At 44.9% G+C, this 15,811-nt stretch overlaps 3 protein-coding genes across 4 annotated transcripts; all 3 read left to right on the top strand.

Moving 5' to 3' along the window:
• Nucleotides 1–1,112: 1,112 nt before the first annotated feature.
• On the top strand, nucleotides 1,113–2,400 carry LOC120659187 (quinone-oxidoreductase QR2-like). The gene is made up of 2 exons (XM_039937241.1): nucleotides 1,113–1,491; nucleotides 1,590–2,400. Exons 1-2 carry the CDS (start codon nucleotides 1,466–1,468, stop codon nucleotides 2,176–2,178), a joined length of 615 nt encoding a protein of 204 aa, XP_039793175.1. The 5' UTR covers nucleotides 1,113–1,465; the 3' UTR covers nucleotides 2,179–2,400.
• Nucleotides 2,401–5,083: 2,683 nt separating this feature from the next.
• On the top strand, nucleotides 5,084–12,599 carry LOC120659185. Of its 2 annotated transcripts, XM_039937239.1 has the most exons (17): nucleotides 5,084–5,325; nucleotides 5,782–6,195; nucleotides 6,328–6,553; nucleotides 6,647–6,895; nucleotides 6,991–7,106; nucleotides 7,224–7,319; nucleotides 7,410–7,497; nucleotides 7,708–7,937; nucleotides 8,781–8,965; nucleotides 9,097–9,296; nucleotides 9,531–9,863; nucleotides 9,974–10,075; nucleotides 10,935–11,232; nucleotides 11,332–11,480; nucleotides 11,713–11,783; nucleotides 11,900–11,997; nucleotides 12,154–12,599. In XM_039937239.1, exons 1-16 carry the CDS (start codon nucleotides 5,120–5,122, stop codon nucleotides 11,952–11,954), a joined length of 3,018 nt encoding a protein of 1,005 aa, XP_039793173.1. In that variant the 5' UTR covers nucleotides 5,084–5,119; the 3' UTR covers nucleotides 11,955–11,997; nucleotides 12,154–12,599. The 2 variants fall into 2 exon arrangements, with proteins under 2 accessions (XP_039793173.1, XP_039793172.1); XM_039937238.1 differs by having other exon boundaries at nucleotides 5,085–5,325; nucleotides 11,713–11,997.
• A 152-nt stretch (nucleotides 12,600–12,751) lies between these two features.
• Nucleotides 12,752–15,003, top strand: LOC120659186 (probable disease resistance protein At5g45490). The gene is made up of 2 exons (XM_039937240.1): nucleotides 12,752–14,028; nucleotides 14,132–15,003. The coding sequence occupies exons 1-2, from the start codon at nucleotides 13,104–13,106 to the stop codon at nucleotides 14,755–14,757; spliced, it is 1,551 nt and encodes a 516-aa protein (XP_039793174.1). The 5' UTR covers nucleotides 12,752–13,103; the 3' UTR covers nucleotides 14,758–15,003.
• The last annotated feature ends 808 nt before the right edge of the window (nucleotides 15,004–15,811 follow it).

The raw sequence follows: 15,811 nt of genomic DNA, 5'->3' as shown, positions 1-15,811 counted from the left end.
TCATTGTCTGGTCCAGTTTCTCAAATGGTTGTCTACAATGTTTCTAAATTCATGCTGATTTTTGGATACAAAAATAATAGTCATCATCTATGGGTTTGCCACGTTGCGTCTGCTGATTATACATGCTGGAAATGTCGAGCAAGTAACTGATACATTTTTGAACAGAAGGTTTGTACGAATAGATCATAAATAGTAAAATGCACAACAATTTGTATTTGTATGGTGGTAAGATATTGACAAGTTGCAATTTATCCAAGGGCCCAAGGTGGCCCATTACCAAAATTAGCACTAAAAGACTACTATTCCACTAGAAGAGTATATTTTAAGATTTTTATCTGTACACATGTATATCCGTGTAGCATGTGAAGAAAACTGTAGTAGTACATGTCATGCAGTATATAAGCGCTTAAACCAGCACTTTTTGTCAAGAAAAAAATTTGCAATAATGCTCCATTCAGGATGTAATTGTAAACAAGGAACATAGCATTCGGCAAGTGGGAAAGGGTGCTAATTTAACTGTTCATATGGAACTGAACTCAACCTCCCAATTACCGTCCCTCTTTGTATTCGGCTTAAATTGGATTCAAAATCCCTGGTAATATGTAGCTCTGTTTGTTTCAGTTTCTGGCTGTCGATTTCGAATATAGGGCCTTTGAGGATCAATGCTTTGAAGGAGCTTTCGAATCAAATTGAAGTGGATCGATGCAATTGGTGAAGAATATGAGATAGCTGTCGAAGGTCACGTGTGTGGATGGGAGTAGGTTAGTTTGTGGATTTGACAACACTAATCTTTTATCTAACCTAGTAGACGCAAAAGAAAATCTATCTAACCTAGTAGACGCAAGTGAATTACTGATAGCAACTAGAAACCACTTTTCACGAGTTGGAGTTTACCTTCATTCATCATAATGTAAAGGGAATGTACAGTCTACTTTAGCTGTCCAGTCCTGGTTCCTGGAATGGGACAGACCTCTCCTCCCATGGATGGATCTCATCTCAACAAGTCGACGTCATCACCGACGCCATGATCGCGTCAGCTAGCGTTTGTCTTGTGACAATAGGAGCATTTGATTAAGCAGCATGGCCTGTATGCGTCGGATTGTTTACGAGTCTGCAGTCTGCTGATGGATCGATCTGCTATTGGAGTAGTCTAGTAAAACAAATCAAAGCCGCCGGCACCGGCAGTTAATTAAGTATTAATGTGATCGAGATCGATGCAGGCATCGTGCGTGCCTGCAGCCTCTGCCTGCTCAAACCCCAACCAAAGCAAGCAGAGAGCAGGCAGCCTCCCTCATCTTGTTCCTCTATCTCCTCCCCGGCCCCTTAGCTTCTATAAATGAAGCATCATCTATCTGCCCCAAAGCAAGCAAGCAAGCAAGCACAAGAACAAGAGCAGCTAGCTAGCTCTAGCTTAGCTTCTTTAATTTGTGCAGATTAAAGGAGCTAGCGAGATTCATTAGCAGTAATGGCGGCGACCAAGATCTACATCGTGTAAGAAATACTAGCATGCACCTCGATCAGATCAGAATAAATGCTGCAGATTAACCCATTCCTTTTTGATTCACTGTATTTGTATTGGAATCGAGCAGGTACTACTCGACCTGGGGCCACGTGACGGCTCTGGCGGAGGAGCTCAAGAAGGGCGCCGAGTCCGTGGGCGGCGTCGAGGCGACGGTGTGGCGCGTCCCCGAGACGCTGCCGGAGGAGGTGCTGGGGAAGATGTACGCGGCGCCCAAGCGCGAGGACCACCCGGTGATCTCGGCGAAGCAGCTGGCGGAGGCCGACGGCGTGCTGCTGGGCTTCCCCACGCGGTTCGGCATGATGGCCGCGCAGATGAAGGCGTTCCTCGACTCCACGGGCGGGCTGTGGCAGGAGCAGGCCCTGGCGGGCAAGCCCGCGGGCTTCTTCTTCGCCACCGGCACCCAGGGCGGCGGCCAGGAGTCCACCGCGCTCACCGCCGTCACGCAGCTGGCGCACCACGGCATGATCTACGTCCCGCTCGGGGCCACCTTCGGCGCGCGCATGTTCGCCATGGACGAGGTCCGGGGGGGAAGCGCCTACGGGGCCGGCACCTTCGCCGGCGCCGACGGCAGCAGGACGCCCACCGAGACCGAGCTCGCCATGGCCAACCACCAGGGGAAGCAATTCGCGGCCGTCGCCAAGAAGCTCAAGGCCTGATATCATCGATTCACCACGCACACCATTATGCATGTGTCTTCTTCCTTATTGCGATTCAATAATGATCGAGTGATCCGGATACACCAAGTGTGGTCACAAGTATACCTGAAAAATCCATGTTCGTCGTACTCATGTATAAGGATCGATGCGTGATTTGTTGGTTCATCCGATCCTCAGCCCAAATTAAGAATGATTTGCAATGGTATTTCAAGTTAGATACATGCATACTCATTGTATTGTATATACATAGCCACAAAGTTCCTGGGTCGATCGGGTCGAGGAACGGGGTCGAGGGTCGTCATTTTATAAAATTATGGTACGAAGGGGGTATACATCTATGGAACGATAAATTATTATGTGGGGCGCGACCTTGATTCATCGGGGTCGATATCTTCGGGTCGATAAAGACAAAAACTATATATGTGCTACTAATGAAGAAACTAATCTGCACAAGCATATAAGAAGCATATAAAAGAGTACATTTAGACCATGCTACACGTACTCAGCTCATTGTCTAACAAAACCACACCAATCCACTGTCCTTAACCTCTTTATCCCAATTAAATCTGCTAGCAATGGGGCTGCGACCCCTTTCAAACCGGGACACGATCCAACCTTGAATGGGACACTGACCCTCTTCGACCCCGACGAACGACGTTCCCGGGTCGAGGGACGAGGCATCGACCCCGAATCCTGTGACTATAGTATATACTAGAGCATAGCTGATGGATCTTGACCAACAAGTAAGCCCCTTGGCTTACTAGTGCGTGACCATCCTCCTCCTCCTCAGTTCTCAACGAGGAAGAAAAAGTCCTCAAAAAACAAAAACAAAGAAGATCGATGAATGCTGTAATAGATAATTCAAGATGTGCAGGCAGGGCGGTGAGGATGTACTGTAGCAGCATGCCCAAAATGCCCCGGTCGGCCAGCAGAGAGAAATAGAGAATGAACAGAAGCCATACTCATCCGTCGTCCTTGCCGATGTTTTTTTAGTAAAATCCATCACCGGTCCCTAAACTTGTGTCGTTGCGTCATCACGAACTCTAAAATCACAAATCGACTTGTTCATTTGTGTCATCTCGGTCCATAAACTTGTTCAACTATGTCATTCCGGTCTCTAAACTAGAAAATCAAACGTTTACGTCCTCAAATTTGTTCAATGATATCATTCCGGTCCCTAAACTTTATTCCGAGTCTCATATGGGGTCAAAACAAGGCGATCTAAAATCTATATATAAAAAAATAATTCATAACTTTTTATATGAACTTGAATGAAGATAAACTTTATATCAAAATGGTAGCCCTCGACGTGATCTACAATTTTGTAGTTGAAATATTTTTGAATTAAAATTATTTAGGGTCTCAAAATATTGTTGTAAGTTTATAGATTTTGAAATTTAAAAGTTAAAATTAAATTTTGGGACTCTAAACAATTTTAATTCAAAAACTTTTCAACCGTAAAGTTGTAGATCGCGACGAGAGATACAACTTTGATATAAAATTTGTCTTCATTCGAGTTCATATGAAAAAGTTATTAATTATTTTTTTGATACAAAGGTTTTAGATTATCCGGTTTGGACTTAGATGAGACTCAAAATCAAATTTAAAGACCGAGATGACACGACTGGACAAGTTTGAGGATCTAAACAAATTGTTTATAAGTTTAGGGACCGGAATGACACAATCAAACAAATTTGATGACCTAAACAATTGATTTATAAGTTTAGGGATCAAGATGACACAGTTGAACAAGTTTAGGGACTGGTGACGTACTTTATTTTTTTCTTTTTTCTTGAAATAAAGGAGAAACTCTCTGCATTTCATCTTGAAAGCGAATCAAAAGGTGCAAGTCTGCAACGGGCTGACGAAGCAGCTAGCCTACGAACAACATGCTGGATGATTGACCTCGAGTGGACGATGACCTTGATCGCCTGCCACATTCAACGCCGATGGCTTGCCAAGCCACGGCAGAGAGGATCGGACGATGGAGGGCAGACCGAGAGAGCTAGATTGAACTGGGAGCATCATAATAATAAGTAATTAAGACGAATAAGCTAGCTACGTCGTTTTGACTCTAAATTAAGATAAGGGAACAGCTAGGAGTACTATGTAGTAGAATCGAAAGCTAGCTGGTGCCTCAGTTTTTATTTACATATTGTATTAGATTTGTATTAAGTTAAATTTATCTAACTTTGATCAAATCTATAGAAAAATATAGCAATAGCTATACTATATCCAACATATGCTCTGTCAACGTATACTTCATGGGATTCAATTAAACAAATCTGTTATTATAAATATTATTATTTTCTTTCTACAAGTTTGACCTATAATAGTATTATGTAAATAAAATAGAGGGATCAAACTCGTAGGGTGATCGTCGCCATGATGCAGGCACGACGCTAGCTGCCTCGATCATCACGGCGAGCTGTTCCGTGCATCGATCTGAAGGTCAACGACGCCACGAATTGATTTGAATTTCTGAAATTAATTATCCACATTGTTATCGATGACGTCCACATTACGCACGGACTGCATCATGCACACATCGGAAAGAAAGAAAAACTCATTTGTCAATCACTCGGGTCATCTGATGAGCGTATTAATAAGTAGTTTAGTTAAACTGGAGTCCAACTATCCGGATAAAAATTTTAAAAAAACGTTTATTACACCAATTGTATCATGCATGTTCAGTGCAAAATTTGAGTAACTTGTTTTGTACCAAACTATGCATTTTTTTTGAACAAGACAATTATACCCATGCATCTAAGCAAACAAATTATGCCGATCTGATCCGTTGGTTTTTGAACGAGCGGCGAGGATGGATCGATCGGGTCAAACCAGGCAGACCAGAACAGAGCATAGAGGTGAGGCCGACCGCGGATGGATGGGAGCAGGCGCAGCAGGAGGGAGAGGGATATTCCCTTCGCGCCATCCATCGATGCTCTTCCTGGACTCCAACAATCTCTCCCGCTCGCTCGAGCTCGGCTCATTCACAGCTCTCATCTCCTCCCTTCTCTCGGACACAAGCAGAGACTCTTTCCTCCCTTACTCTTCCTCCTTCTCTGGCGGAGACGACTGGGCGAGCGGCGGCGCCATTTGTCCTGTCTTCGCCCAGCCCTTTGCCGGCGGCGAGCTATCCTCCAGGTATGCCCGCCATTTCTCTTTCCTTCTGCTGTGCGAGACGGAGCACCCCAAACCCTAACAAAACTATTTGTATTTTTCGGATCTGAATCCAGTTACAATGTATTACCTACTAACTTCGATTTCGTTTGCCCATACTGTATAATGCATTTCACAGTTGACTCTGCCCACGTGGTTTCATGCCATGCACTCTACTGTTCTAGATCCTTGTTCCTTGCCTGACATTGTACTAGGATGCCATGCCACCTGTCCTAGGCTTTAAATATTGCACGGTCAAACTCAGAAATTGTGCAATAAGCATCGCTACCCGGCGGAGACTGCATGTACCTTGGGATGCTTCAAAATTACTTCACTTTGCAAAAAGTATAGCCATTAATGAGCAACCATGTGCTCTGGACATTCAATATAGGAAACTTTTCTTTTTAATGTGGAGATCTGACATAATATGTAATCGCGCAGGTATGGCTTACATCAGTTCTGCTTCAAGTTTGAAGGAGAAGTTCAGTGCCACGCCGTTTCCCCCAAACAGCTAGTATACTGCTTGCTTGTACAAAAATATATCCTCATGGGTTCTGACAAGCAGAGTGGCAGCCCACGCCCACTCTTGGGAACCCTCAAGATGGGTAGAGTTAGGACTATCCTGACACATACATATCCATATCCTCATGAGCACTCCAGGCATATTATGACCGCAGTGATTATTGCCTGTCTATTTTTCATATCATCTGACAATATGCATACACTCATACATAAATTGGACAACAATATCAAGTGGTGGTCCATGTATGTTTGCCTCATTGGCTTCTTCTATTTCTTCTCATCCCCTTTTCTTGGAAGGACCATTCAGCCAAGCTACTCAAATTTTAACCGCTGGTATGTTCTCCATTTCAGGCTTCTTCATAACTCGGTATTAATTTCTTTGGTTGGCCTTGTCCCCGTTGACCACAGAAGCTCTATGTTAATTGTTAGGCACACCACTCATATGGTTATATTGCATGATTGCAGGTATGTCGCTTGGATTTGCTTCGCATCCCTGTACCATCTTCCTAGCTTCCAATCAATGGGGGTTGATATGCGCATGAACCTTTCGCTTTTTCTGACGATATATTTCTCCTCGGTCCTTTTCATTATTGCATTTCATATCATATTTATTGGTCTCTGGTATGTCGGGCTGGTTGCTCGCATGGCAGGAACAAGACCAGGAATATGGACAATAATCCAGAACTGTACTGTAAGTTTTCTAAAATGTCTATTTTTGTTTTTGTTTTTGTTTTTCCCCTTCCATATTGTTCCAATAGTCCAATGAAGATTGCATCTCTTTCAGGTAATCAGTATTGCTTGCTGTGTCTTCTACAGTCATTGTGGGAACCGGGCTGTGCACAAGAGCAAATCTTTTGGTAGTAGTTCTGATCCAAATTTGCTTGCTTTTCTTGAAAATGAAAATGGAAGTACGTGGATATCAAATTTTCTCCGTATGAACCAGCTGAAAGATCAGATATGTTCATCCTGGTTTGCTCCTGTTGGATCTGCGAGTGACTATCCTCTGCTTGCGAAATGGGTTATCTATGGGGAGGTACCACTTCTTTCTCCTTTATTCATATATTGTCTTTACTCATACCTTTTTATGGCAACATCCATGCTGCACTTCTTTGTCATGTTTTTCTCCAGTTAGTTTGCAGTGGATCTTGTGCTGGCCCATCAGATGAAATATCCCCTTTGTACTCATTATGGGCTACATTTGTTGGCCTCTATATTGCTAACTTTGTTGTGGAGAGATCAACCGGGTATGCCTTTACTGTTTTACACTATGCTTACTGATGTTTATTACTGACACCTTAAGTTCGCCCCTCAAAATGGTCAGTATTTGTGTATTTCTTAATCATGATTCGCAAATATTTCAGATGGACACTTACCCACCCATCAACAGATTTGGAGGATGAGAAGCTGAAGAGAGATATGAAGCCAGATTTCCTGGATATGGTGCCTTGGTATTCAGGGTAGGCCGTTTTACATGCTAACTACACCAAGTTATATTCCAGATGACACCAACAGAAAACACCTGTCATCCTTAATTTTCATTTATACAGGACATCAGCTGATTTATTCAAGACAGCATTTGATCTTATGGTCTCTGTGACTCTTTTTGTTGGGCGCTTTGACATGCGCATGATGCAGGTAAGGGTGCTTGTTCTGGATATAAGGTGCTCCAATGTCAAATTCACCAATATTTTTTTTTGACTGTAAAGTTACCTCCAAAATGTAGTATCTGCACATTTAACTTATTGAAATTTCCCTTCATCTTTGCACATCTTTGTGCTCAAACTTTTTTTAATTTTTAAACCACTTATTACATCATTTTGATTTTCAAACCATATCATTTTGTAGGCTGCAATGAAAGGACCAACAGATGACACTCAGGATGGTGACTTGTTATATGACTACTTCAATGAAAGGGAAGACCTTTGGTTTGACTTTGTTGCAGACACTGGTGATGGAGGAAATTCATCATATACAGTTGCCCGACTGTTGGCCCAGCCATCCATTAGGACTGTAATTGGTGGCTCTATGCATACTCTTCCACGTGGGAACCTGCTTCTTATTGGCGGAGATCTTGCGTAAGATTGTGCCATATTTTTTCAACTTGGTTCTTCTCTGCAGTTGATCAACAAGTGCATATTTACAAAGCATCTCTCTGCTGGCTTTTCTTTGGCAAGTAGGACCATACAATTCAATGCTTCTTGATACCTTGGAAATTAAATGACTTAAAGTTCTATCTTTGTTGGAAGATCTATTTAGGATATTAACCACTTGGTTAAGCTTTTGTCCTATTTTGGAAGCAAGTTTTATGTTATTGATCTTCGTGCACCATAATATTTTGCACCTTACCATGCTTAATTGATAGGCAGAGCTACCATATTATGCTCTGAAATCAAAGGTTACATTGGTTGCATCCGTATGATTCAAGTGCAATCACTTGTGGATACGATCATATTCTTCTTTCTTAGGAGAGGGGCTGATATTATTTTTGAATATACTAGTCTTTGTGCCTGGTATCTGTTGGAATTTTCTATCCAGTCCATACTCCATACAGATGAACCTGTTCATAACTCCTAAGTCTTGTACGGCCTGTAACCAGCAGACATTTCAATCTGATATCGCTTCTGAGGTTTTAAAAAACGCTAGACGCTAGGTGAACGCTAGCCTATGGTTTAGAGTTTTTTGTGATTAAACGTAGATTAAACGTCTTTTGTGATTAAACGACACTGTGATTAAACGCAACGCTAGGCCAAAGTTTAGAGTTTAATCAAGATTAAACGTAGTTTTAAAACGTTTTTTAAAACAGGGCTTCTGCCCTGAGATCCGTATTTTTATTGCGGATACATAGTGGGCAATCTATAAACTAGACAGGATTTAGTCCATTGTATTAGTTTACAGATCTGTCAGCTTGGAATTTGCAGGTACCCAAACCCGTCATCATTTACTTATGAGAGGCGTTTCTTTAGGCCCTTTGAGTATGCTCTGCAGCCTCCACCTTGGTATAAGGCTGAACATATAGCTCTTGATAAGCCTGAGCTTCCTCCTGGTGTATCAAAGATGTCGGAATATGATGGACCACAGTGTTTCATAATTCCTGGAAACCACGGTCTGTTAACATTCTTGATTAGCCTAGTATATTTCATTTTACTTTATTTCTTATGTACTTGATCAATTATGCATGGAATGTAATTTACGTTCGTGTTGAGTTTTTAATTTACGACCTTTTTTTTATAACAGACTGGTTTGATGGACTGCACACTTTTATGAGATATATATGCCACAAAAGCTGGTTAGGTGGATGGTTTCTACCTCAGAAGAAGAGTTATTTTGCGTTGCAGCTTCCCAAGGGTTGGTGGATATTTGGTCTTGATTTATCTCTTCATGGCGACGTTGATGTGTACCAGTTCAAGTTTTTCGCAGATCTTTGTCGGAATAAGGTGCATTTTTCTTCACTTGCTTGTCTTTTTCCCATATGGTAACAGGAATTTGATTCATTCATAAAACAAACAAAAAGTGTTGACAAAAATTCTTTGTTGTCTTAAGCTCTTAGCCCCTTTTGCTTTCTACTTGGAAAGATACCCACATATGTTTCCAGAATATCTCTTGGAAGTTGTGGCTAGTATTTTCGTTTCCATATTTAATTGATCCGCTACAACTCTAAAGTTCTGCAGGTTGGAGAAAATGACTCAGTGATTGTAGTGACACATGAGCCAAACTGGCTTCTTGATTGGTACTGGCAGGAGACTACAGGCAAGAATGTCTCACATTTAATTCAGGAATACCTGAATGGAAGATGTAGACTTCGCATGGCTGGGGATTTACACCATTTTATGAGGCATTCTGCCACTCGATCAGAAAAGCCTAATTTTGTGCAACACTTGCTTGTCAATGGATGTGGTGGCGCCTTTTTGCACCCAACACATGTTTTTAGAAACTTTGAGAGGTTTTCTGGAACCACCTATGAATGCAAGGCAGCTTATCCATCTTATGAGGAGTCTAGCGGGGTAGGTTATTCCCTATGTTCAACTAATTTGTTTCTTTGTAGCTTATTTGTCAGCTTAACAAACTCATGTGAATTTTTAGATGACCAAGATCTAATTTACTAAATTCACAGATTGCACTGGGTAACATACTGAAGTTCCGCAAGAAGAATTGGCAGTTTGACACTATTGGTGGTTTTATCTACTTCATATTGGTGTTTTCAATGTTCCCGCAGGTCAGTTACAGATTCCCAAAGTTGCCATTTTCTTTAAACTATTATCCTTTCTGACACTTCTTAATTAGCAACTGTCAGTGTGTGTTTGTAATAGTAAACTTGAACATCAAATTCCTTCTTTTTCCTTTTTTTTTGAAAATTGAAACCTGGAAGCACTGGACATATCTCTTTTTTTTTCATTGTGCAATTGTTGTCAAATTTGCATTTAAAGAAACTGAGTTCCCCTTTATTACTAGTCTCTATTAAATTACTTGATCATCATTGAAGACTGTAGGACTTTCCCATCGTAGACTGTGCAACTTATTTCAAAAATATTCATGTATCAAGATGAATAACCAACGTCATCAAAGGGCTGAGTTCAACTCTTCCTTGAAAGGCTTAAAAACTAAGAACAGGACACTAATCACCATTAGCTGGATTCTACCAGTCCCCAGCTGGTCACCAGTAACAAATTATATTCCTAGGCAAATTTTACTAAGTTGTGCTTGTTAATTAAGTAGAAGTTACACATTTTTTTTGTTTTCTTTTAACCTGCCCCTAAACCTGCTGACCTCTGTTATGAATTTATTGTTTCTTGTTCATCCTTACATTTTCTTGTAATGTAACTAATTTATCTTGAAGCATGTTAATTCTCCCAAACTTAGCCAGTTGGTATATTGTTCATAACCAGCCTCAGAGAAGGATTTTGCATCACATAAATCATCCTGTTACCTTTTGTGGTCTCTTGGTTCGCTACTGGTTTTAGGTTCTTGTTATTGCTGTTCTCTTCCATTTAAACTCCACACTCAGTCACCTATTATTGCTTGGAAGGTCAGTCAATTTGTACTCATATTCGTAATTTTATCTCTACCTGTTCCAGTGTAATCTTGTTCACATCTTAAATGAAGAAACTTGGTCTGGGCGTCTGAAAAGCTTCTCAAGTACATTATGGAGTTCTTTGCTTTATATTTTTGAACACTCTTATGTCTCTTCAGTCGGAAGTCTAACTTTGTTGATGGCATCATATTCATTTGTACCATCGAAACTCTCACGGAGGAAAAGAGCTATTATAGGCGGCCTCCATGTTTTGGCTCATTTAACTTCAGCTCTACTTTTAATGTTGCTGCTGGAGTTGGGCATTGAAATTTGTATTCGGAATCATTTATTAGCAACTTCAGGTATGCCATGCCATATTATGTTTCCTAAATTCTTATCGTAGGTGATAGGTCAAGATCCATTCAAAGGTGAAAGCTGCAAATACAAAATATTTTTTGTAGGTTATCACCCTCTATATGAATGGTATCGGTCCATGGAAAGCGAGCATTTTCCAGATCCTACTGGTCTTCGTGCTCGTTTGGAACATTGGACTCTGGGACTGTACCCAGCATGTATAAAATACCTTATGTCAGCTTTTGATGTCCCTGAGGTAATAAGACTTTCTGGAAATGCTGCAGTGTACCTGTGTTAACATTTTTTGAGGAATGGGTTTGCACCCGTTTCTAAAATATGTAGTATGGGCAAGAAATTATGACCTAAATTCTAACCTTAAGTTTTTATGTGGTACATTTTGGTACAGATAATTTGTTAAAGCTTCTCTCCTTTTCAATCATTGTTTTGTAGATTTTACCAAGCATCTAACAGCGTATACCTTTGCACAGGTCATGGCAGTGACAAGGATAAATATCTGCAAGAATGGGATGATGTCCCTTTCGCGAAGCGTTCTTATCATGTACTACACCTCTGTGTTTATCTATTTCTGGATTTTCTCGACTCCAGTTGTTTCCCTAATATTTGGTAGCTACCTATACATCTGCATCAACTGGTTCCACATTCACTTTGATGAAGCATTCTCATCACTGCGCATCGCAAACTACAAATCTTTCACAAGGTTTCATATTAAGAAGGATGGTGATCTGGAAATATTTACTCTTGCAGTTGACAAGGTAACAGATCAACCTGCTTTTCATCTGCTTAGTTAGATCTGTGTCGCCTTATGTATATGTATATGTATATTGTTCTTCTGATATGTTCTTCTGATATTGTTCTTCTGATATGGAAAACAATGTGTTTGTGTGTTTTCCTCTGCTGTAAACAAACAGGTCCCAAAGGGCTGGAAGTTGGATCCGAGATGGGAGTCAGAGGTAAGAGGACCTCATCACCTTAGCCACGACCGGAAGCACCCAAGCAAATGGAGGTCAGCCTCATCACCAGACCCTGTCAGATCTGTCCGAGTTGTTGACCATTTCACAATTGAAAGAACAAGACCCTCAGAAATGGAGCCTTCTTGTTGATTCTGCATGCAGTCACTGCTCGAAGAAAGGGTTGCTAGCTAGAGGAATTAACAATAAGCACGATGATGTTCCCTTTTTCTTTTCAATCCTGGATCCAGCTGACTTAGGTTGACATAGGTTATCTGCCTCTTCCCAACTTTACTGACATTTACCTGTATAGCAGTTCACCTGTCTGCTAGTTGTATTCAAAGGAATGTTAAAGAACTAGGGAATGTTACAGAAGAATGAATGGAGAGAGCATATGATTGGTACTATTCTGTAATTGCCTTTTTGATGATCCGGCCAGCCTGGTATATTTCCCTGTCATGATTGCTCGATCGTAGGCTGATCCATGAACACAGGTGGAAAAGCTAGATGGAGCTGGTGACGCTCTAGTCTAGTCTAGTCTAGTCTAGTCTTATACAAAGAATCGGACTAATGACGTATACAATGCGTAAAAGACCTGATGCTGGTTCCTTACTTGAGTGCCACTCCATGCCATCACTACTAGCACACTGGCAGGGTCCAATTCCAGTGTGCAGGTGAAGTCGCCTTGTTTGCAGAATAAAGAACCAAGTTTGCAAGCTTTGCTTTATCTTTTTCGAGGTTGAAGTCCTCGGGGGCCATGGCATCTCTGCTTTGCTCATCAAGCGAGCAAGCATCTTGGAGGTGGTGCTCGGATGGACGTTCGCTTGTCCATCGATGCATCATCGATCGGGTTATAAATCCACAAGCTAGCAGCAGGGTCAGAGTCTGAGAGACATACACAGCAATCCACCATGGCCGAGCAGGCAGAGAGCAACGAGAGCGAGCAGCTGAAACAGCTGCAGGAGCAAGTGCAGGACCTGTGCGATGCCATCGAGAAAGAGGTCGACAGCAACCTTCCCGGCAGGGACGATCTGGAGAAAATCTGCGAAGTCCTCAAAGAGATCAAGGGCAAGATCACACCACCGGTCCTTCTCCCCCTGAGCAAGAGGGAGGAGCTGGGCAACCTGCTTCCCACCATCAGGCACGCATTGGAGCAGCGCAGGCAGCCACGGCGAGATCATCCTGCCGCCATGTCGTCGACCGGGTGCTACCCCTGCAAGCCCCGGCCGTCGTCGCAGCTGCAGAGGCAGAGCAAGCAGCAGGAACACGACGAGGGCGCCGCCGTGTCGCTGAAGCTGTTGCACCGGCTGACCCAGAACGTGCTGGAGCCGGAGCAGTACTACGAGTGGACGACGAGCTACGTGGACGAGAGCAGGATCTACGGCTGGGACAAGGAGGCCGACGAGGTCGCGGAGGCGCTGGTCGCCCCCGAGGGCGGCGAGAAGAACCTGTTCCGGGCGGCGGGCATCGCCGGCGTCCACGGCAGCGGCAAGACGGCGCTTGCGCAGAAGGTGTTCGTGCACGACAAGGCCAAGGACAACTTCGCGGTCCGGCTGTGGGTCTGCGTCGGCCCGCCGGACTCGGAGGACCGCTTCGGCCTCCTCTACCGGATGCTCGACAACCTCGGCCTCGACACCGCCAAGGTCGAGGACATCGTTCACAATTCCAACGTCGTCAAGAAGCACCGGGATGAAGAGGAGGCCAGGATCCGCGGCGACCCAGCGAAAGTGGCGGAAATCCAGAAGAAGAAGAAGGAAGAAGAGGACGGCAGCATCTTGGATCAACTGCTCAAGAAGGAGGCTGATGAGAGCCCTGACGTCCAGAAATCCAAAATCGGTATTTGTGTACTAGCTAGTTTATTATTGGATTGATGGATCGACATCGACTGACTGTATGTGTCCTGATTCCTGAAATCCAAAATCTTCATATATAATTCTAGGGGTGCTTCTCTACATCCTGCACATGGCCCTGTCCAAGACGTCGTACCTGATCGTGTTCGACGACATCCGGGCGTACGGCGACGACGGCTGGTACAGCAACCTGACGCTGCGGCCGCCGCCGGAGGGCGAGTGGGGGGAGCGCCTCGGCTACGGCCTGCCCAAGGGCAAGCACAGGGGCGCCGTGCTCGTCACCTGCCGCAAGGAGGACGACGCCAGGTCCATGGTGCGCACCGGCCGCGTCGTCCGCCCGCCCAGGCTCCACCTCGACGACGCATGGAGGCTCTTCAGGAGGGAGTACGACCAAGCCAAGGACGCCGCCGCCAAGGAGCGCAAGAAAGACGGCGACGGCGACGGCGACATGCTCCTCAAGGAGCTGGAGGAGATGAAGGCGGAGATCGTCAACAAGTGCCTCGGCTTGCCGGTGGCCATCGCCGAGGCGGCCAAGGGCTTCGCTCTCCTCCAACCCTTGCCGGATGCTAGTCCAGATCCAGTGTTGGAGGCAGCCAAACCCAAACCTGCTGCTGAACAAGAATCAAAGGCTGCAGCAGCTGATGATCCAGTGTTGGAGGAAGCCAAACCTGCTGCTGAACAAGAATCAAAGGCTGCTGCAGCTGATGATCGATAAGCAGTCTCAAGCAACATATATACATTGACCACGCCTGCAATGTGTGGTAATCTATAGCTACGTACGAAGCCTACAATAATAATAATGTCGGTACTGCTTAATTTGGCAGTGTATATCTATCTGCATGCTTGCTTTAATTTTGTGTGACTGTGGAGTGGACATTATTTACTAACGATGTGCAAAAAATGGTTTGTACTAATTGTGGATTTTTCAACATTTGCTACAAATTAATATTTATAGAATGAGTGACATCAAATGTTTGTATATATGAGTCTTTGACATACATACCATTAAGAAAGTTGGGTGTGCCATATATACCACTAAAAAGTTGGATGGATCGTTTATGCCATCACGCGAATTTTTTGTGACACATATGTCACTTTGGACGGAAAGAGGCCTAACAGACACTGACGAGAGGGAGAAAGACTGATTTGCCGTTCCTGAGGCTGCGAATACGCGTAGGCGATAGACATCGTCGGAGGCCTCCGACGCCGCCGGGCGTTGGTCCATGGGCGCTCAGGGAGTCGAGGCTCCACGGACGGCCGGCCGGCGCTCCAGCATGGCGTGGGGGCGGGGGGGGGGGGGTCACCCCCGCAGCCACCGCTCCTCCGCGCGCCATGGCCTCCAACGCCGCCGTGCGTGCCGCGCCCTCCGCCCGGCCGCGCGCCCGCCGCGTTCAGCCCGGCCGCGCGCGCCGCCGCTGCCAGTCCCCGCTCGCGCGAGCCGGCTGCGCGCGCGCCCGCCGCCGCTGCTGCCACGAGGAGGGGCGAGGACGCCCCGACGGAGCTCGAGCCCGGCGGCGAGCGAGGTGGGAGGGGGCGGCGTGGTGGAGCCGGGAGGAGGGGAGGAGAAGGATGGAGCCGCGCGGCCGAGCAGGGGCACGGCCCGGCGAGCTGCGCACCGGAGCCAAGCCGAGCTCGCCGCCCTCCGGTCGGTTCCGTCGAGCCCGCCCGCCGGGGTCGCCCGCGCCGCGTCCGCTCGGCGCCCGCCCCCGCCGCTCGCCGCTCGCGCGTCCGCCGCTCGCACGCCGCCGCCGGTGGCCGCCGCGCAGACC

The sequence above is a fragment of the Panicum virgatum genome, chromosome 2N (assembly GCF_016808335.1).
Source record: "Panicum virgatum strain AP13 chromosome 2N, P.virgatum_v5, whole genome shotgun sequence".
NCBI classification, from domain to species: Eukaryota; Viridiplantae; Streptophyta; class Magnoliopsida; order Poales; family Poaceae; genus Panicum; species Panicum virgatum.
The sequence above is the reverse complement of the archived record's forward strand: the minus strand, read 5'-3'. Positions and strand labels throughout refer to the sequence as shown.